The following is a 23,693-nucleotide window of genomic DNA, read 5'->3' as shown; positions in this document are numbered from 1 at the left end:
CGGTGGGCTGCTAGTATCTGAACGTGCACCGGTCTGATAGCCTAACTTCAGTGCTAATTAACTTGGAAACGGCGCAAGACATCCAATTTGTTTTCTTAACAGTTATTTCTCAGGACAACCTACCCTGCGACACCCTTACCACCTTTTCAGACTCTTTTGACCACCCTGTATAGATAGTTCATATATGTTTGGATGAGTGAGTTTGTGAGTATCAAAATACCAAGTGATTCAAAGTGAAAGAACAGATTTCAATTGTTTATTACAGACAAACTATAAAGAACAAACACATTGTCCATGTCACTGGATAGGGGAAGGTTCAAAGTTTTGACACAGCTGCGCTATTGTTTGTCTGTAGCAAGATGATGACTACACCACAAGAGAAATCATTTTGTGTGCTGGAATTTGCACGAAGTTAATCCATTGTTCAAGTGCAACGTGCATTTCGCCGTCTATTCATCAAGAAGCTGCCACTATACAAGCATAATTATGACTGGCATATAGCATTCTTGGAAGTTGGTCGCATATGCAAAGGTCAGGTCTGATGAAGATGTAGAGCGTACGAGATGCGTCCACACGGAACTCTCGGAAGTCCATAAGACAGACAGGCCAGGAGCTTCACTCTCGTCAAACAACGGTATGGCGTGTTCTGAAACGAGGCCTGCATATGAAGCCTTACAAGTGGCAGTTGTTGCAGGAATTGCGTCCCAGCGACCATAACAGAAGTACGAATTTTGCATTTCAGTTCTCCAGGATATGACTTTTTGCGAATGACTCATCTTTTTGGACTAACTGATATTTCATCTATCGGGTAAAGCAAACCTCCATAATTTAAGAATTTAGGGGTCACAAAATCCTTGCATCGCCGTCGAACATGAAAGGGACTCATCGAAATGAATGTGTTTTGTGATAGTTCAGCTCCCAAAGTTTATAGACCTTTCTTTTCTTGCTAAGGAAACAGTGGCAGGAATGTGTTATCTTGACATGCTGCAAAACTGGTTGTTTCTTCCACGAAGATTCCAACGTTTTAACTTTTAAGCGCGATGGCGCCACGCCTCACTTTCATCTTGAGGTGCGGCGTTATCTTAACAACACCATCCGAAAACGTTGGATTGGAAGAGGCGGACAACAATATCTTGTCCATTGCTTTGGGCCTCCCACGTCACCACACCTCACACCTTTTCTACGGGAGTACATAAAACACAAAGTCTTTGTCATACTTATGGCAGCTCTCCGAGAGGTGAGAAATCGAATTTTTGAAGCTGTCGATACAATAAACAGGGAACTGTTGATTCATGTATGGAATGAAATGGTAACGGTCTCGATGTTTCTCGAGAAACGTATGGTGCCCAACTTGAGTGTACGGTATAGTGTCTGTGCGAATGTGAAACTTCGAACATTCCTCTATCCAGCGACAAGCGCAATGTTTTTCAAACTTTCATCGTTCAAATGGCTCTAAGCACTATAGGACTTAACAACATCTGAGGTCATCAGTCCCCTAGACTTAGAACTACTTAAACCTAACTAACATAAGGACATCACACACACCCATGCCCGAGGCAGGATTCGAACCTGCGACCGTAGCAGCAGCGCGGTTCCGGACTGAAGCGCCTAGAACCGCTCGACCACAGCGGCCGGCCTAACTTCCATAGCTTCTCTGTAATAAACAATTGAAATCTGGCCTTTCTTTTTGAATCAAGCAGTATGGGAGGAAAATGGCCCTGTCTTTCGATAGCATCGATTTAGATCCTTAGAAATTTTTACACCCACAGGGGACTGCGGACCTTAGTACCCTACTGGCCATTAAAATTGCTACACCACGAAGATGACATGCTACAGACGCGAAATTTAACCGACAGGAAGAAGATGCTGTGATATGCAAATCATTAGCTTTTCAGAGCATTCAAACAAGGTTGGCGCTGGTGGCGACACCTACAACCCTCTGATACGAGGAAAGTTTCCAACCGATTTCTCATACACAAACAGCAGTTGACCGGCGTTGCCTGGTGAAACGTTGTTGTGATGCCTCGTGTAAGGAGGAGAAATGCGTACCATCACGTATCCGACTTTGATAAAAGTTCCAATTGTAGCCTATCACGATTGTGGTTTATCGTATCGCGACATTGCTGCTCGCGTTGGTCGAGATCCAATGACGCGTTAGAAGAATATGGAATCGGTGGGTTCAGGAGGGTAATACGGAACGCTGTGCTGGATCCCAACGGCCTCGTAGCACTAGCAGTCGAGATGACAGGCATCTTATCCGCATGGCTGTAACGGATCGTGCAGCAACGTCTCGATCCCTGAGTCAACAGATGGGGACGTTTGCAAGACAACAACAATCTGCACGAACAGTTCGACGACGTTTGCAGCAGCATGGACTGTCAGCTCGGAGACCATGGCTGCGGTTACCCTTGACGCTACATTACAGACAGGAGCGCCTGCGATGGTGTACTCAACGACGAACCTGGGTGCACGAATGGCAAAACGCCATTCTTTCGGATGAATCCAGGTTCTGTTTACAGCATCATGATGGTCGCATCCGTGTTTGGCGACATCGCGTTGAACGCACATTGGAAGCGTATATTCGTCATCGCCATACCGGCGTATCACCCGGCGTGATGGCATGGTGTGCCATTGGTTACACGTCTCGGTCTCCTCTTGTTCTCATTGACGGCACTTTGAAGAGTGGACGTTACATTTCAGATGTGTTACGACCCGTGGCTCTACCCTTCATTCGATCCCTGCGAAACCCAACATTTCAGCAGGATAATGCACGACCACATGTTGCAGGTCCTTTACGGGCCTTTTTGGATACAGAAAATGTTCGACTGCTGCCCTGGCCAACACATTCTGCAGATCTCTCACCAATTGAAAACGTCTGATCAGTGGTGGCCGAGCAACTAGCTCGTCACAATACGCCAGTCACTACTCTTGATGAATTGTGGTATCGTGTTGAAGCTGCATGGGTAGCTGTACCTGTACACGCCATCCAAGCTCTGTTTGACTCAATGCCCAGGCGTATCGAGGCCGTTATTACGGCCAGAGTTGGTTGTTCTTGGTACTGATTTCTCAGGATATATGCACCCAAATTGCGTGAAAATGTAATCACATGTCAGTTCTAGTATAGTATATTTGTCCAATGAATACCCGTTTATCATCTGCATTTCTTCTTGGTGTAGCAATTTTAATGGCCAGTAGTGTATTTGACATAAATGTTAACTTGATGCTTCTACTTGATCAGCAGAAAAAGGGGTCTGATTAGACGGCTGCACAGATGGATAACAAAATGATCCTATAAGGGCTGGGTTTTTACCGAATGAATTAAGGAACCGAAAAATCGTAAGAACCAGTACGAATACAATAGAGTCCGAAAGTTGCTCAGTGTTTTCTCCATATTAGAAATGTGGCCGGAGGGCTGGTTACCCTGCGCGATGTTGCAGAAGAAGGTGAGCTTCATGGGCCAGCAGAGCAGCCAGGCGGCGATCCAGGAGACGGTGCGGTAGCAGCGGTCGTAGGCGCCCTGGAACATGCCGCGGCAGCGGTCCGCGCCGCGCTCCAGTTGCTGCCGGCAGCGCCCCGCCAGCCGCTCCGCGTACTTGGCCTCGACGCTGGTGCCAGCGCCGTCTGGGCTCTCCCCCGTATCCGTGGATCGCTTCGGTCTCTTCTGAAAGTAGAGTGCCGTTTACTTCTAGTCACTGTCGAGTCCCACTCGTATGACTATGTCACGCACGTGGTATCTACAGTGGATATGCGCTGCCTGAAAAAAGTAGTACACCCTTTTAAAGATTTCCAATTTACTCAAGATCTGTTGTAACAGCATTGCTTACGGAGTACATGAAATAATCACATTTACGGACCTAAAGCACAAGCGGTTCTGGCGTACCAGGTATCGACCCATGTTGAAACACCAATGTGGTGTAGCCTCCACAGGCGACAATGCGGGTGCTGACTCTGGAATCCAGTTGATCGTTCGAATGGCTAGTACTGACCTGGGAAACGGTATGCCACGCCTGCTCGACGTGTTCACGCAGTTCTGTAAGAATTGTCGGTTGACGAGCTGCACGAGTCACTTCTCTCCCCATCACATCCCACACGTATTCGATTGGAGACAAGTCTACATCTACATCTACATTTATACTCCGCAAGCCACCCAACGGTGTGTGGCGGAGGGCACTTAACGTGCCACTGTCATTACCTCCCTTTCCTGTTCCAGTCGCGTATGGTTCGCGGGAAGAACGACTGCCGGAAAGCCTCCGTGCGCGCTCGAATCTCTCTAATTTTACACTCGTGATCTCCTCGGGAAGTATAAGTAGGGGGAAGCAATATATTCGATACCTCATCCAGAAACGCACCCTCTCGAAACCTGGACAGCAAGCTACACCGCGATGCAGAGCGTCTCTCTTGCATAGTCTGCCACTTGAGTTTGCTAAACATCTCCGTAACGTTATCACGCTTACCAAATAACCCTGTGACGAAACGCGCCGCTCTTCTTTGGACCTTCTCTATCTCCTCTGTCAACCCGACCTGGTATGGATCCCACACTGATGAGCAATACTCAAGTATAGGTCGAACGAGTGTTTTGTAAGCAACCTCCTTTATTGATGGACTACATTTTCTAAGGACTCTCCCAATGAATCTCAACCTGGCACCCGTCTTACCAACAATTAATTTTATATGATCATTCCACTTCAAATCGTTCCGCACGCACACTCCCAGATATTTTACAGAAGTAACTGTTACCAGTGTTTGTTCCGCTATCATATAATCATACAATGAAGGATCCTTCTTTCTATGTATATGCAATACATTACATTTGTCTATGTTAAGGGTCAGTTGCCAAAGATCATGCTAGCCAGGGAAGCGTCTGCACATCTTGCAGAACACGCTGATTTCACGGAGAGTGTGTGGGTGAGCATTATCTTGTTGGAGCAACACATAACATTCCTGAGGCAAGAACGGCAAAAGAGAGGGTCTAACAACGTTCTACACGTACTTGGCGCTGGTTAGCGTCTCCTACAGAAATACCAAAGCTGAATGAGTGTTGTCCAGCGTGTCTTGGACGAATGCACTCTACGAAACAGTGCTCACTAGGTCTAAGTCGTACCAGCAAACGACCATCACTTGCGTGCAGGCAGAATCTGCTTTCATCGCTGAAGACCACAGCGCACCATTCCATCTTCCAAGCGATTCTCTGACGACACCAGTCGAGCCGTGCAGGTCGGTACTGTTGAGTGTGTGGAAGATGGGCTAGAAGTGTGCGTGTCCGTACTCCCACTGCTAATAACTCGTTCACAACAGTTCGTGTTGACATGTCTGGGCTCACAAACCTTCTTATATGTGCTTTGGTAGCTGTACGATCTACCACTGCTACCCTTACAATACGACGATCCTGGAGGGCGTCTGTGTTGCGTGGACGCCCAGAATCTCGTCTGCAGCTGTAAGATTTTTTACGCAACCATTTATACCAGCATCGTTGCACAACTGACGTGGCACTCAGCTTGCGTGGAAATTCTCTGAAAGGACCATCCCATCAATCACCCTTTTCAAACTGGGTCAGTTGACTGTAGGAAGCACGAGCACATCTTCCGTGGCATTGTTGCCAGCTAGCTTCACACGTCGGCACCACATTGAGCCTTCTGGCTCTGAGCATTCCCTATTACAAGGTAGATAAAGATGGCTCTCTGGTAGCTATGCCAGTACACTATCTGTTGACGGACGCCGCTGAAACGATTATCAGTACATCTACTATCCTCCAGTTAGCATATGCCGTTATCGAATCGAAACTGACGTTGTTTTTCCAGGTGTACTAATTTCTTCCCGGAAGTGTATTTAGAGTAAGCTTTTGACAATGTTGATTGAAATACACTCTATGAAATTCCGAACATAGCAGTGGTAAAATACAGGGAGTGAAAGTTTATGTACAACCTTTCTGAACGGTTTTAGCTCAATGCTCTCGTGCGTAACGGAAGGGATTTATTCGAGTAGGGAACAGAGAGATCACTGGTATTCAGGTTGAGGGGGACGGATGGAATGGATCGGGCCAGTGTCTCTGAAACAGTGTACTTTGTGAACGGTTCACTACCACAATGGTGGAAATGTATTTCTAGTGGTTTAATGTTTCGATAGTGAATAGTGGGAGTTGAAACTGCGGAGTTCCACATGCCATTTATGTCTGATATGAAAGTCGATAGCAGGCATAGCTCGTGGTTTTCTTACTGCGGAGTGCTACGGCGATCTGAACAAATGTAGAACACTACGCTGCAGATCAGTCTGCCACCATAACTCAGATTTCAGCGGGAAGCAGAGGGCCAAAATATCACACTCTAGCCAAAATTTACATCCTGTACCTCCGTTCCGTTTCATAATCAAATACTAAATAACGCCAAAAGCTAATTCCGTGACAAAATCTAGAACATTTATATGCCGACATCACATTTCCCGTTATTTTTTCATAACAAATCGTACTAAAAGGCACGTCTTTGAGAGATATCTTTAATGCAGCGCATATTTTCTTCGCTGCATGCTTAATGTTTTTCGTGTTTTCAAGTGTAAACTTGAGACATTATAGGTTTGTGATAGTATATCCTTCGGGAAGCCAATAAGTTATGTATTCTGTAGAAACCACGGTACCAAGCCTCTACCACACAGAGCTAACGGGCAACTTAAGGAGCGGCCTTAATACTAGCTACTAACTGTTCAAAAAATTTATTCGATATTAACCGTTCTAAAAACGACGACTGTTATTATTCGTGTGAGAATTATTCTAAATCAGTCTGATAATTTAAATACTGTAATACTGCGAGGGAAATATCTTTTAATATACATATTTGTATAGTGTCTGAAGACTAACTTAATGTGCTTTAATGGAAATGTTCATCATATTACTAAACTAGGGGGTAACCAAACCTGTCTACCACAATGGTTCATTGAATCCAGCTGTGTGTGAGGTTCTGGAGCACACATGGTTCCACGAAAGGTATGGGTTATCCGCAAATACCTCCGGCGTTTCAGAAGATTATTGCAGGAACATACAAGACGTACAGAAAAATGACACGTATCAGTGGATCAAGCATCTCTCCAAGTTTCGTTCGTAGTACGCGCAGTGATGTAGTTGCATTAGGTGTGCCATACTGTCGCATCGAATTAAAGCGCGCCTGCAGCTGGGCAATCCAGTCAACAAATTTCTAAAGTTGGCTGCTATCGCGCTTTACCAGGCAATTCGTGTCAGCGACTGTAAGGAAGCGTTTACACGTATTGACGTTTGGTGCGTCACAAACGGTGCCCATATTGAACACTTGTAGTGTACCTAAGAATCATGGAGTGATTCTGTGTTCACTGATGTTTGTCTATTTTCTGCATGCCTTGTAGTTTTCGTGCAGCTGTCTTCTGAAGTGCTGAAGGTACTTACGAATACTGAATTGTTACACGGGTTATGAATGGAAAAGGCTGAATGCAAAACTGTTTCTGGAATGTGCCACTCCCGAATAACACCATAAGTGACGGCTGCTGAGAAAAAACCTAGGTGTTCACGGCAAATATTTAGTTTCATAAAAGATATAAAGACACTTTTTGTTCTGAGCAGACTGGTGAGATATCTTGTCATAAGTTCTTTGACACCACCTTAAGATAAACACCTATAGTCGTATTTAACAGATACTTCCTTCAAATATGATTATCTGTTGTTACATCGGAAGTCGTCTCCAATAATATGTTTCCTAGAATTGGCAGGTGTATTGAAATAAATATCCTTTCGAACTGCAATTCATGTATTTCACAAATTATCCACAACTATGAAGAAATACCTCTTACTTCTACGACACAGAGGTAAGAAAAAGATGCTACAGAAAATGAAAACCACACAATTAATATATTTTCACATATAGTGCCTCTTTTCCATTCTGTTTTGTACATGCGAATTATTTGAATAAAAAGACAAATATATTCTGTGACTTTACTACACGAACAGGAACTTTAAATTATTACTCGTCTAATGCGCAAGATAGAGCACAGTACCCTCCTGAGCCCAGAAAGACTGGAGAGTGGATTAATAAAAAATAGTGAAAAGTTAAGATGGTAGTTGTAATGCTTAAGGTGTCCTGCATCGTCTCCCCCACTTGAGTTCAATGCACAGAGCGATTATACAACCACGTAAAACTGTGAGAAAAGTCCTTCTTTGGGATGTTCTTCAACTCGCGCTCACATTCGCACATTCTTTGGTCTTGGCGAAACCTCAGTGACCCATTCAGCACTTTGTCGTTTAACTTCATGTTGATTACAGCATGTCTCGTCACTCGTGACAATTTTTTCCAGAAAAGAAATGTCCATGTTTTTCACTTCAGTCAAGTCGCGGCAGGCGTCTATACGTCGTTGTTTCTGTTCGGCAGTCCACGTGAGCAGGACAAATTTTGCACACACATTTTGCAGTTCTTCAAAACATTGTGGAGAAAGTGTTGAACACCTGATTTAGAGACATTACTGCATTGCGATTTGTGACATAACAACTACGACACGCTACGGCCACGATTCCACTGCTTCTCACTGCCTACTCACAAATGATTAGTCGAATGCATGTCTTTTGTTTATAGTAGTTAGTTCAAGCTGCGACCTAGTTACTGCTCTGACGTCGCTTGTGGGCCACGAATAAAATCAGTCTCGCAACTTTTTGGACGGATTTTGTAACCCTCTAATTGAGATTTTTTTAATAGTATTGATACTCGACTTCTGATCTGAAATTACCCAGCAGATTCAGTGTGGCGGACTGGTACTTGAACGCTATTCATACAAGACACACTCCTCTTGTGTATTAAGCCGGGGACCTAAAAACAACGGAGAGGCTTCGTCCCGCTGTAGCCCTCAGTGGTTCACAACCCCACAACAGGCCAGAGCAGTCCACCTACCCCACAGCCGCTTCACACCGAACCCAGGGTTATTGTGCGGTTCGGCCCCCAGTGAACCCCCCCTCCTCCTCCCGGGAACGTCTCATACCAGATGAGTGTAGCCCAAAACTTTTGTGTGGTAGAATAATTAAGGTGTACACGCACGTGGAAACGGTGTTTACGCAGCAATCAAAATGGTTGAAATGGCTCTGTGCACTACGGGACTCAACTTCTAAGGTCATCAGACCCCTAGAACTTAGAACTACTTAAACCTAACTAACCTAAGGACATCACACACATCCATGCCCGAGGCAGGATTCGAACCTGCGACCGTAGCGGTCGCGCGGTTCCAGACTGTAGCGCCTAGAACCGCTCGGCCACTCCGGTCGGCGCGTAGCAATCGCTGACACAGTGCAACTGAGGTGGAAGAAGGGGAACCAGTTCACATTCGCCTAGGTAGATGGAACACCGCCTTAAAAACCATCCACAGGCTGGCCGGCACATCGGACCTCGACACAAATCCGCCGGGCGGTTTCGTGCCAGGGACCGGCAAGCGTCCCTGCTCGGGAAGCAGCGCGTTAGGCCGCGCGGCTATGAACCGTTCTTAAAGCAGGAAGGGAGTTGCACAGAAATGTTCAACAAAATGCAGTGGGGGACGTTACAAGAGAGATGATGTGCATCACGGAGAACCTTACACACATAATTCCAAGAGTCCACTTTAATGTCTTTCTTGGCCACTGGCGACTATCTTCCTGTGTCTAGACAGATAGGAGTCCTGCCTCTATTGCCTTTGTTTGGGGCTAGCTGAGTGTCTCGGTTCAGGGCATTATAATTTCGACCTTGCGACGTCTTGCCTTATGTATTGGTTCATACTGAGAGGAGAGCAGTGGTGTACTACATGTCAAATCTTCCTAGCGTCCGTGTGTCGTAGAAGAAAAGGCTCAAGGCTATCAACCCCTGTGGCCTGGATTACGATTCCGCTTCTTGCATGTAATTACGTACTGACGAAAAATAAACATTTTATTGAAGAACTCCGTCCTCTACATCCCTTGTAGGTTTAATATGTAAGGGGCGATAAAAAAAGTTTCAGTTCGAAGGACTTGCAGTCCAGAATCAGTATGTCAATCAGGCAAAATCGCCGTGACCATTGAGGCAATAATCCAACAGATGCAACTGGTTGAAGATATCCGTTTCGTAAACACGGTGTTCTGCTGCATGAAGAATTCCGCAACTGTCTGCTGCACATCCTAGTCCCACAGGAATCGTTGACCCTTCTAGGCCTGTGTTAAAGGACCGAAGGCGTGGGCGACCTGAGTTTCTCTTACCGTGTACAATTTTCAAACAACTTACGGGACTTCAGCCAGGTAATATTAACAGCGACAGCCGATATTTCGGCGGGAGTACACCCCGCCATTTTCAGGGCAAACTGCCTTGAGAATGGCGGGGTGTGCTCCCGCTGAAATATCGGCAGTCGCTGTTAATATTACCTGACTGAATTTCCGTAAGTTGTTTGAAGACCGAAGGCATAATAATCACACGGGAAGAGAACAGGACTATAGGGTGGTGTCTCCCACTTGAATTGGCGTAGCTTCTGACCTCTCCAACATCGACTGGCGTCCTGTGTCGATTCGCGACCAGCACGGAACTTGGCGCATCACCCCACAACTGTGGTTTTCGACAGACGTGCTGCCACATACACAGTCTACGTTCTCAGACGCATGTTTACAGTCGTTCGTCCTTCGACAACCAAGAAAAGAATAACAGCACGTTGGTCCTGTTGGCACGAATCTTGTAAAAACGGCGCCATAGGTCTCGTTTTCGATTTAAGTACCTCGGAAAGATACGAACGCCACTCTTATCACTTACCTACATGTCGGTGTTAATATACACGCATCGGAGTCACGCTACGTTGCACATATGGGCATGCGCTGCAGCAACGCCCTCAAACGGAAACTTCTTCATCGCACCTCTGCATATACGTGTTAGATCAGGTCGTGGTTCGGTGAAATTTCGTGGACTGGCGAATATGAAAGGACATCGAGAGCCGCTGGAAGGCGTTAGTGAACATTCTGTTCCTAAAAAAAAGTTGTTCCCCATGGCAAAATCTATCATCTCTAGATATTTGACGCAGAGACTCTGAAGATTCTGGGAACCCTGACTTCAAATTATGAAGTGTTGGAGGAATGCCCTCACCTCTAAAAATGCAAATTACTGAGAGGACCAAAACACATTGATTTTTTGAATTCACTGAGTATTTTTCCCAGAGACTAGGAAAAATTTCCAAATTATTAAGGCTTTCAAATGATCGAGTATCACATTACCGATAGTCGATTATATATACAGGATGTGATGGGTATAAGCGCATATTTTTTATATGTGGTATTCTAATATGTACACACGTAAGTGTGTTGGTTGTTTTTTCTCTGTGTTGAACAGTCTTTCTGCATAAACATCACATGACCTATTGGTTTCTGGTTCAAATGGTTCAAATGGCTCTGAGCACTATGGGACTTAACTTCTGAGGTCATCAGTCCCCTAGAACTTAGAACTACTTAAACCTAACTGACCTAAGGACATCACACACATTCATGCCCGAGGCAGGATTCGAACCTGCGACAGAAGCGGTCGCGCGGTTCCAGACTGTAGCGCCTAGAACCGCTCGGTCACTCCGGCGGCAATGGTTTCTGCATGACCATAACTACACCACTAAGTGTACTACGCCTGTCAGCATAGACTAACCGTTTCGCGTCCATGTGTCCACACTTTAACACCTGTCCTGCTGCCCAGGGGAAAATAAGTATTAATGGCTTGGTCTTGCCACATGCACTTGGAGATACTAATCAACCCAAAAAGTACTACTCCTAACAGCTATAATGACTAGTCTGCAAATGAAGTAAATATTAATGTAATGTGTTCAGTACACTGTTCTCAGGTGCCAATAGAAATATCTGTATTTCTGCACACCATACCCAGTCTGGGAAAGAGGGGGCGGCGGAAGTTACCTGCAGCTCGTCCAGGTAGTCGTTGTGCTCCAGAGGAACGACGCCGCCCTCCAACTCTGCGCGCAGTGGCTCCACGACGCCCCGCACAGATCCCAGGGCGCGCCGCGCGTCGTTAGTGTCCACCTGCCACAACACAGGCTCTGGAACACTCGAGTCCTCCCCTCAAACAAGTCAACATGTTGTTAACAGACAACATTTGCTGATTTCTTTTTTTTTTTTTTTTGAGGGGGTTACGAAATTTCGATCGCAATTTGCGTATATTTTAATTCAGTATATGCAGAAATAAAAATTAATAAAAGAAGTTCGGGTAGCCTATTAAATTCGCTGCTCTTCCTTGATCTCCAACAATTTTGGGTGAACTGTGGCGGCGCATATCGACAGCGCGTAACAACAGCACTGTGTGCAGTAACTCCAAATAGGCTGGCAAAAAAATGGGGCGAGACTCACTACGTCTGGTTGTTCGTCATGCATCTGGTGGAAGCTGCATTGAACATGCATGAAATGTAAATGAAAACTTTGAACCTTTACTCTTTAATCCTCTGTTTTTCGATTACATTATTAGCGACAAATCACTGGAAATAGTAAGTACTATAAAATATCTACAATGTAAAGTGTCAGGCAAATCCAACACCTTCCATGAAAACCCTGACATGATAGCAAATCCGGCAATATGTCACATAGCTCCGAATAAATCCTGACATTAAATTAACCAAAGTAATATGATCAACGAGTGAGCAAATGGAATACCACAGACTAACACAAGAACGCCTAAATGCATGTCATACCTTCCCACCGTGAAACAGATGCAGTTCTGAGGGGAGAAACGAGAACAGAAGCTGAGAGCAGAGCCGTGTAGGCTAGAAGGTCCTACCATAAGGGACTCCCACATGCTGGCCAACTGCCGGGAGGTCCACCCCCCCGCCCATGTTAAAAGATAGAGCCCTCCAGGAGAACAGTATAGATCTTACGATAACACTAAAAGGGCCCTGCAAGTTTTAGCGTGAGACTATACGTGTCTCTGTTACGTAGCAAACCTTAAAAACATTGCCCCACCACAAAAAGTATAACGTTTCTCATTGGATAGACAGAATTTTTGTAGGCGGAGCTTAAGGTTAACGCTGAGACGCTGACTGGTCAGTTGAAAACACAGCCAGATACCTTTTTCTTAAACCAACTTCAGTAAACAGTAGTAAGGAGAAGTTCGAGAGAGTTGCTACCGAGATGGTGAGGTGTGTGGAGCTGCGCCGCCAGCCACCCCTGACGCTGCCTAACCACCGACAAGGTAATGAACACACACAATGCTGCATAAGGGAGCATAAGGCTTCACTCAGAACTGCAGAAGTCTCATCTGTTACATCCCCTTTTTACGTAATACTAGTGTCGATCGTCAATTAAACTTCGTGGTATTCACATTTGCTACTTGAAGTTAAAATCTGAAACGCGATGATTTTTCTGTTATATAATTATTGAGAAGCCACATCAGCCACTGTAATTTACAACAAGTTAAATAAGTAATTAAAGATAATTGAGGGTCACTGTAGACCATTTTTGATGGTTTTCTCTTAATTTAAACCTAGATTAAAGATGTGATATGGCATAGGTCATCCTTCGATCCATTATAGAACTTGGAAACCCATTCAGGGAATATTCGTTCACAGCTTTGTTGAACGCAGTTGGTTTTTATCATCCTGTATAAAAATATTTCCTTTTATCAATAGTGCAATTTATAAACAATATTTTGTGAGTAGAATAAAAATTCCAATGGTAAACTTAACTGCTTTTTCGACGTTATTTTACCACCTAACTAAAAATAGGAAAGCCTTGAACCCCTTACACTAAATTTAGTTAGTATTAAGATTCTTTTACAGGGAGTGCAGTGGAGCTGACACTGAAATCATTAAGTATTTGATTATATCATCGCTAGTCTCACTGAACTCTTCTGAATTCTACATGTCATGTGTGGTCTGCCGTCTCCTTACCAGCGACAGGTCCCAGGTTCAAACCGGTCAATTCCATAAAACACTCAGAGCGTAGTTGCACGAAAGTGGTAGGGAGGCACGACTTAGAACAAACAGACACCACACAGAATGTTAGAACGAATAACCATCTTGAGCGACTTAAAGTGCAATGACCATTGTAGGAAAATCAGATTCCAGACTGAAACTCATTGAAAGAATCTTACGAAAATGAAATTCATCCACGAAGGAAGTGAGTTGCAAAACATTCGTACGATCATCAATTTTTGAGTACTGCTCAACAGTCTGGGATCCTCGCCAGTTTCGATTAACAGAAGGGATAGAGAAGAACCAATAAGGAGCACTACCATTCATCGAGGGATTGTTTAGTCGGTGCGAGAGTGTCACGATGATGCTCAACGAAGTCCAACGACAGACACTGAAGGAGCTTTGTTGCGCATCACAGAGATGTCTAAGTTCGAAGAACGGTCTTGCAACATATCACTTCCTCCCACATACGCATCGCGAAATTACCACGACGGGAAAATCAGCGAAATAAAGAGTTCATACAGAGGTTTATCGACAATCATTTTTCCCACGCCCCTTTTGAGAACGGAGTGGAGAAGGGAGGAACATATAGTTGTATGAGAAGTACCCTCTGCTACACACAAAATAAGAGACTTGATGCGTTTAGACGTAGATACAAATGTAAACATAATTATAAAATGCAACCCAAGATTCTGTGTGTAAGCACATAAAAGATATACCTTTGTAAAATCGGATGGTATTTTAAAATAAAAACTTTGTACTGAGAAAAGATCCAGTATTCGGTTCCGGAGGAGGTCACAGCTTGTCACTGCCCCTCCAAGCCAATATAATTTACTGACACCCCTACTTTTAACGAGTCACAAATGCCGAAGAGTTTAATAATAACAACAATAAAGTAATACAATAACAGTATAATAATAATATATTGATAAAATAATAACGTCTCGTATAAATTAGCACTTAAGTATTTCGCTTTAGCGAACTTCGAAGGAACTGTAATTTAGAGAAATACAGTACCTGACAAGAAAAGTGAAGCACTAAGAAGGGGAGGAGGAAACGACATGAAACTTCACGGGTTGAGAGGGTATGTGATGTTATTTTACTGATTACAAAACCGAGTCGGATTTGCAAAGAACGTATTAGCCCACTGATCTGTATGATGTTGCACCTTCTGTGGCCTGGACCCGTGTACTGATTCAGTTAGAAAGGGTGTTATAAAGCTGTTGCATCTTCTCATGACGTAAGCTGGTCCACAACTGTTGTAACTGGTCCTCGACATTCTGTGTACCGGCGCTTGGATGAAGTTCACGTTGGAGCTAGTCCCACCACATATTCTATCGGGGTCAGATCTGGGAATCTTGCTAGCCATGGAAGTTCCTCCATATCACACAGACTGTTCATAACATGCCATGTGTGGACCAGCAACGTTCTGTTGAAAATTGCAATACTCCCTCAACCCCAACCGTTGGCTCCTCACACCATGACACCAGGAGTAATATTGCTGTGCCTCTCCACAACATTGGAAGAATGACTCGCTGGAAGTAGTCACCTGAGGTCGAACAGAACCGCAATTCATCGCTGATCATAATGCGGCACAACTTGACTAGAAGAAGGGATCGGTTGGTAGGACATGTGTTGAGGCATCAAGGTGGTGGTGGTGGTTAGTGTTTAACGTCCCGTCGACAACGAGGTCATTAGAGACGGAGCGCAAGCTCGGGTTAGGGAAGGATTGGGAAGGAAATCGGCCGTGTGAGGCATCAAGGGATCACCAATTTAGTATTGGAGGGCAGCGTGGAGGGTAAAAATCGTAGAGGGAGACCAAGAGATGAATACACTAAGCAGATTCAGAAGGATGTAGGTTGCAGTAGGTACTGGGAGATGAAGAAGCTTGCACAGGATAGAGTAGCATGGAGAGCTGCATCAAACCAGTCTCAGGACTGAAGACCACAACAACAACAACATAATGCGTCGCCTTTCATGAGCAGTCCATGGTTCTCGGTCACGGCGCCAGCCCAAATGCAGCTGTTTGTGCAGTGGTGTTAACAACAGCTTACACAGGGGTCGGCTATTCCCCTGTCCGGCCGCTGCTAGTATCCCACCCATGGTGGAAGATGACACAGAATGTTACAAGGAGACCATTACTTGTATTTAGATAGCAAGTGCAGACGTAAGAGGGTACGATGTGCTTCACGTACAACATGGCGATACCACTTGTTGTGAACTTTGACAACGTGTATGCCTGCGCTTATGTTGTCGTGGAGTCCAAAATTGGGTCACTGTCACATCTGACTGCCCCACGAATCTATATATTATACGATTCGAACAGCTAGCTAAATGGCGACCCACAATCCCTTTCAAACTGGGCCAGGTGCTGATAACATCGTCTCGTACGAGTATGCCGCCATTGCCTGCCCCTCACAGTAATCACGCAGTGTCTGATACTTTTCACGTCCCTTACATATACTACCAGGCCTATTAACAATGCCAAACCTAAACAGCACTAATGGACGCTGGTGGTCGTTCTACCTCTCACAGAGAACTGCAATTGTAGTAACTTACATACCCGTCTATGGTTGGTATGTACTCAGAGCTGCACTGACATCCAACCAAGTCTTCTTGGTGCTTCACTTTCTTTCTCAGAGGGTTTACATCCTTTGAAACACTTTTGTTCACAATTTGAGAAGTACCTATGCCATACAGTCGATTTAAGAACTGTGTTACAAACAAACTATCATAGACTTGACAACTTCATAATTTACATCTGTTTCACTTAGTACTAAGATCGTGAACAGAAGTATGGAGACTATTGCCATGCGGGCATATAGTAAGGGCAATGATGTTTCATGCATTTCTACCTACTTTCAGGAATTCAATATCACTCTTTTTGTTTTCTTACTTCTTAGGGGAGTGTCTGTCTGCTTCGGTCTTGCCTTACTCAACTTCCAGTGGTTTGTTGGTTCCACCTGTGGCGTCATAAATTGTGGCAGATTTGTTGTTGGTAGCAGATATGGCCATCTTGTGAATGGACGTCTTTTGCTGACTGGAATACACTGGCGGAAAATATTCACAACACCAAAAAATAGCCGGCCAGGCTGGACGAGCGGTTCTAGGCGCTTCAGTCTAGAACCGCGCGACCGCTACGGTCGCAGGTTCGAATCCTGCCTCGGGCATGGATGTGTGTGATATCCTTAGGTTAGTTAAGTTTAAGTAGTTATAAATTCTAGGAGACTGATGACCTCAGCTGTTAAGTCCCATAGTGCACAGAGCCATTTGAACCATTTTTGAACCATTTGAACCAAACCTGATTCGCGTCCTCAAAGTGGCACTAGCAGCGCCACTCTTATGCAACCGGCTCAAAATTTTAGTAGATATTACCGTTAAGATGTAGAAATATGCCTACCGGCTTTAATTTATGTCACACACCTCCTTTTTGGTGCTGCGATTTTTTTTTCTGTCAGTGTATTTTCTGCAGTCAGACCTCAGAATAATGCAAAAGAGCTAATCTTCAGAAAAGCAACTGAAATGTATCGTGTGTTAAGCGTAACTCGTAATTTTTTGAACTTTTGTGATTTCTAAGACTCTTTGCTAATTGCTACTTTGCTCTCTGAAAGATGAAAATTTTTGAAATTAATACGTATAGAAACAGAATATCATGATCAGCATTACACCTCTTTGCCATTTTGGATCTGCGCCTATGGTTAGTGGTACGCTTGAGTTAAAACGCAACCCAAGTTTGTGTCTTCATTCTCGTAGAAGAGACAATTCTAACGCTGCCCCATAGGCCGCAGATTTTGATGGATACCCCTCAGCTCAACCTCAGGTAGGTGCATTTCGTATAGGCTACTCTCCAGGTGGCGTGGCCCATTAATGTGCACTCTGTGCACTTGCGAGGCACTGAGCGAACCCTGCCAGCAGACACTCAGTCAGTGCAACTGTTGCATGGGACATGCCTGTCCACCAGCTGTCTACCCCCCTCCCCCCCCTCCCCCTCCCCCCCCCCCAACCCCCGCAAACCTCCACACCCACTGCCCTTAGCTGCCCGGCTACCTGAGGTGGGAATGTCAGCTGAAACAGGCTGCTGTAGACGGTATGGTCGTATGAAATCGGAGGAATCAATCTGAAATAACCCGTCCAAATACAGAGTGTGGTATCGTCCTAAGATCACAGCGTGATACCAAAGTCGACAACTCGCATCAGTACCACAGTAGTTACTGACATCTCCTGCGATCTGCACCGCCGAATGTGAGGTGCTGGCGAAGCCACACCCTCGATCCCAGCGTCAAACCGCCACTGCACGGAGGCCCATACAGCAGATCATGGAATTGCTAAGCCCAGTTCGTGACCACAAATCCAGCAGGCATCATCGCCTAAATAGTATACATGTGTTACTCATGTCTTAAAAAGAACTATATTTTTGAACTTTGTGATCTTTATACTTCAAGAGAAGAAATTCGTGTTTATCAAGGGATGCGTTTGTATTCAAAGATAGTTGTAAATTGTCGTATCGGCCGCCGCACAGCAGCCGTCAACTCGGCGCGGTGTGCTACAACACGCGCGGCACACAGCGAGAATCGCTGGCGCCGCCCACGATGTCAACAACTGGCGCAAGTGAACGCGTCGTCGCTGGGTTAGCGGCAACGTACACACCACTATCGTTACGGATTACCCTGGCGGCGCTGCCCTGGCCACCAGAGTGAGCAACCGTACAAGGACGCCATGTACCAACACTCTGATTGGCCGGACCTGCGGATTTAAGCGAGCTCCCTGAGTCCGTTTTACCAGTTCAATCTTCGCCGATGACTGTGTTACTACCCGGCTGCTGGAGTCACGACGACCGAACCGTACTGTGGCCTCCCTGGCTGGAAACTTGCGACGCGTCGGTATCGACTGGTTTGCAGTGGCTTGGACTTGTATTCTCTACTAGTGACTCTGATTTCTCCTTGGCGCTACAGCCAGCGAAGTGTTACGTTTTGTTTTGAGTGACAGAAGGTCAAATAAATTTGGTTATCACGGAATATTTGTTGTGTTACAGTGCGGACACTGTTGTTGTGGTCTTCAGTCCTGAGACTGGTTTGACACAGCTCTCCATGCTACTCTATCCTGTGCAAGCTTCTTCATCTCCCAGTACCTACTGCAACCTACATCCTTCTGAATTTGCTTAGTGTATTCATCTCTTGGTCTCCCTCTACGATTTTTACCCTCCACGCTGCCCTCCAATACTAAACTGGTGATCCCTCGATGCCTCAGACCATGTCCTACCAACCGATCCCTTCTTCTGGTCAAGTTGTACCACAAACTTCTCTTCTCCCCAATTCCATTCAATACTTCCTCATTAGTTATGTGATCTACCCATCTAATCTTCAGCATTCTTCTGTAGCACCACATTTCGAAAGCTTCTATTCTCTTCTTGTCCAAACTATTTATCGTCCATGTTTCAGTTCCATACATGGCTACACTCCATACAAATACTTCCATTCAATACTTCCTCATTAGTTATGTGATCTACCCATCTAATCTTCAGCATTCTTCTGTAGCACCACATTTCGAAAGCTTCTATTCTCTTCTTGTCCAAACTATTTATCGTCCATGTTTCACTTCCATACATGGCTACACTCCATACAAATACTTTCAGAAACGACTTCCTGACACTTAAACCTATACTAGATGTTAACAAATTTCTCTTCTTCAGAAATGCTTTCCTTGCCATTGCTAGTTTACATGCGGACATAACACAACATAAATTTTGCACATCCCTTTGGCAACGGTCTGCATAACATTAAGTAAATATTTTTATCATTCTTGTAATATAGTGAAATAATATTTTGTACGATGCAGTTGCACTGCGCCATCTCTCAGCACAATCAAAGAACCCACCGTTATATCGGATGACAGGAGTTTCGTCAGGTCACAACACAGAGAGTGATGGAGGCGGCGCTGACCTTGGTGGAGAGGAGCGCCTGCTGGAAGGGCGCCACCATGAGGTGGACGCGCGTGCTGGTCAGGTTGTAGGCGAGTGCGGCCGAGCAGGAGAAGGTGCGCGCCAGCTCTCCCGCCGAGTAGGCCATCCCCTGCAGCGGGCCCTCCACGGCCCAGCACAGCAGCGCCACGCGCAGGACGTCCAGGCCCGCCCTCCCACACGCGCCAGGCAGGCAAAGCGCGCACACGCACCGCATCTGCCGAACACAGGTCTCTCAGTACTGTGCTCTGGACAGCCGTCATCTACTCTAACAATAACTACTGACCCTCAAACTCCAGACAAAACTTCTCTCATATGTGTTGTAGTTATCACTGCAATGTTCTTCTATCCGAAGACTGGTCTGATGCGGCTGTCAACGCTACTCTATTCTATGCAAGCCTGTTCATTCACTGTCAGTATGTAACCTCCCCGTCACTTATCGACCTCAATGACTGTAAAAATTAAAACGCGTGTACCTGATGGAAATTTGGGAAAAGCAATCGTCACCGAAGTTAATCTGTCGGTAAAGAGGGAGGAAAGGGTTACATCTAGATGAAAGGAAAAAATGCAAATGAAACTGGTGGAAATTAATTTTGAAAAGGGGTAAAGTTAGTAAAGAAAGTACATGTGCGGTCGTTACGTTAACAATTAACTGGCGTTAATTAGATGTTTGAGATTTGGGGAAAATTACAGTCGCCAGTCCTATGGACAACTACTATAATAACTGAAAAAGAAAGGTTATTGCACATATAATTAGCACTAAAAGCGTGGCAACTGAAGGTTGACACGTGTTGTGTGAAAACTGAATGTTTGTCAGAAGTAATAAATTTCGCTACACTCTGACTTAATTTAGCAAAAGAATTAATAAAACCGGAAAACTGAAAATTAATTTAGTGACTGAAATTAATAGTGAACTTTGTTTCTGAAGCACTATGAAATTAAATAAAATAGGGTTAGTTTTGGGCTACCTCAACAACCATCTCAAAAGCAACTTGAATCTACACAATTTAGAAATAAGAGAGTTAACTTTGAACTTGAATTAAATGATTTTGAACAATTAACAATAGTAAAATTTAGTACGTACCAAGCTGAGCTGCAGTCACGGGTAAGCTAAAATATGGTAACAAAACTCGCACTCTTAATTTGTGCTTGTGTAATCTAAATATTGTAGCCAGCTATGAATACTTTAACTGACTTTGAAATTAAAGCAGTGAAATGGAGTTTAATGCTGGCGTTTGAATTTCAACGACACTCGGGTTCATTCCGGAAAAGGAAGGGACCCTGCTTGGTAAAGCAATTGGGACAATGAGCAACAAAGGTTCATGCTAAGTTGCTGTAATTTTGTGATGCTAATGGAATAGTTCGAAAAGCTGAAGTCTGCCATACATTTCTAAGACTTTACGTGCTTCCAGTCTTCCTTGTTGGTTGATTGAAGGTTTGAAGTCGTCGATCGAGGAGGTGGCGACAATCACTCATTGTCGGCCGTCACTGTTGCAGAAGCTGGATGTTGGCGCGCCTTCTTCTCGGCACGGGCACCAGGCGAAACGGGCTCTTGATGTGTGCCTGCTAATGTTTCCCGTCCGCGACACCGTGCCAGAAACTATCATAGCAAGTCGAGCGCAACTACATGCTGCCAAATCACGGAAGCGCGGCAACTCGCGGGAGCGTCACTCAACACACCTGTTCCACCGCCCTACTCCAGCCAGACTCAGCTCTGCCTGCGCTCCACGCGGCAGAGTTAACACTACCAAAGATCCTAAACACTTTAGTTCTCCACACGACCTATCGATGTAATCGTTCGATAGCATAGTTTTCCCTAGGCAAGACCCAGCGTAAAAATACAAATATTATTTACAAAACAAACCAACTATACATCGACATAAATGCATAAATATATATATACAAATAGTAAAACAATTACAATATATAAAGACACAGAAATGTCATATCTTCAGGTAAAACAATTATAGTACAATAGATGGAAATAGGAGGATCTGCATTTCCGGCGTTACAAGTACAACTACTACAGCGTAGTATAGCAACTCGACGTGGCGTGGACTCAACACGCTGTTGGAAGTTCCCCTGGGAGATGACGGATTCGCGCCCTCTCCCATTGACTTGATGAAGAAGATAGCAGGATTCGCCAGACATACAACGCTCTGCCACTGTTTCAACGACCGGTGCCGGCGGTTAAGTGGCCATTTTAGTCGTAGTTGTCGATGTCGTGGTGTTAACATTGGCACATGCATGGGTCGTCAGCTGCGGAGGCCCATCGCTAGGAGTGCCCGTTGCACTGTGTGTTCAGATACACTTGTACTCTTCCGAGCAATAAAGTCAGAGCCTAGTTCTGCCGCAGTTCGCCGACTGTCATGCTTTACCAGTCTTCCCAGCCTACGACGTCCGACAGCTGTAGTGAGGGGTGGCCGCCCAACCCCACGACATCTGGACTTGGTTTTACGCTGGTTTCGCCACTTGTAGAAGACATTCACCACAGAACTCCTCGAACACCCCGACAAGTCGAGCACTTTCCGAAACGCTCGTGGCGAGCGTCCGCCCCATCACGACCTGTCCTCGGTCAAACTCAGACAGATCGCGCACCTTCCCATTCTATACAAGGACAGCACACTCAGTGATACTGCATGCACCGAGCGTGTGTCTGACTAGCAGCAATTCCTCGCCAGGTGACGCTGTTATCACCTGGCAGTGTTTATATGATAGCAGGTCGGCCGTCATAATGTTCCGGCTGATCAGAGTATCTTTCAAACGGAAATATCTTACGTTCACGTCTGGTCATGCCGGCGGTCGTAGGAAAAGAGCGTTTTGACATACTCGTTTAGAAAAACGAGCAGTTTCCCTCCATTCTTCCTAGTAGGACACTAAAGTGGCTCCAGAAGTCGCCTCAGTAAATATCAACCATCGAAAATGTCGGCAAAAAGGCTAGCCTGCTACGGTGGTAACTAACAAAGTGATTATATCACTGGCCCCAGTTCATTAGAGATAAAACAGCTCAAACTTGGCGAAATATTGCACGCTCGAGTACGTAATTTCAGTACTGAATTGTCAGGGCAGTCTCTCTCAAATCTCGGGGAATTTTAGCAAAACATTATGAGATGTCATCTATGGACGTGTCAAACACAGCATGTCATTCTCAATTGAGAGGAGTCTTCAGAGGCAAATAGGAGTCTTCAAAGGTAAAACTGTAGAAAGTCAAGCAAAATATACAAAGCACTTTAAGCATCTGCGAAGATTTTATTGCTCAGTACACGTTGGGATGTTAGTGTTACCTTTGTATACGTATGGATGTTCCACCACCTTATCCTTAGGAATAAATATGTTTTTATAGCATTTTTAGTGTTATTTCTAGCACACAAAGTGACTGGCGTTGTGGACAACTGTGTGAAAAGCTGAACGGGCAACAATTTTTCTTAATTCTTTCTGTGTATCCTATAAGAAGCATCTAGAAACATTCATAAAAACAAGCGTACAATTGCGTCTGCTAATGGAGAAGTAAATTACCACCCTCACAACATTAACAATTCATGGTTTCTGACCGAAACACTCTTAATTAAAATTCTTTTAACCACTGGAAGTCTCTGCCTGCAGATATATGAGGTGAAAATAACGCGTCCATTCCCTGCATAATTGAGAAGAGCGCGCTGTGCCTCTGTCGTGAACGGGACAGCACGACTTGTGTATTGTGTTCACTATGCCAGCGAACATCCAAGGATCATTTCAGGCCCACACCATGCCCGTATTGTCACTTATTCAAGAACAGCGTGTGGAATATGAGACCAACTATATGCTTTGACAGAAGAGTTTCTAGGATACACAACACAGCATGTCATTCTCAATTGAGAGG

The 23,693-nt window shown here is 45.0% G+C and overlaps 1 protein-coding gene across 1 annotated transcript in view; it reads right to left on the bottom strand.

Moving 5' to 3' along the window:
- The window catches only part of LOC124751648 (protein sneaky), a 265,977-nt gene extending 245,926 nt beyond the window's left edge, over positions 1–20,051 (bottom strand). Inside the window, exons 1-3 of the mRNA XM_047248990.1 lie at positions 19,818–20,051; positions 11,876–11,998; positions 3,357–3,661 (exon numbers count right to left, since the gene is read on the bottom strand). Of these exons, the coding sequence (XP_047104946.1) occupies positions 3,357–3,661; positions 11,876–11,998; positions 19,818–20,051 (662 nt within the window). The remainder of the gene's footprint in view (positions 1–3,356; positions 3,662–11,875; positions 11,999–19,817) is intronic.
- Between the last annotated feature and the right edge of the window lie 3,642 nt (positions 20,052–23,693).

This window comes from Schistocerca piceifrons, chromosome 1 (assembly GCF_021461385.2).
Source record: "Schistocerca piceifrons isolate TAMUIC-IGC-003096 chromosome 1, iqSchPice1.1, whole genome shotgun sequence".
Lineage (NCBI taxonomy): Eukaryota > Metazoa > Arthropoda > Insecta > Orthoptera > Acrididae > Schistocerca > Schistocerca piceifrons.
This window is presented reverse-complemented; position numbering and strand designations above follow the sequence as displayed.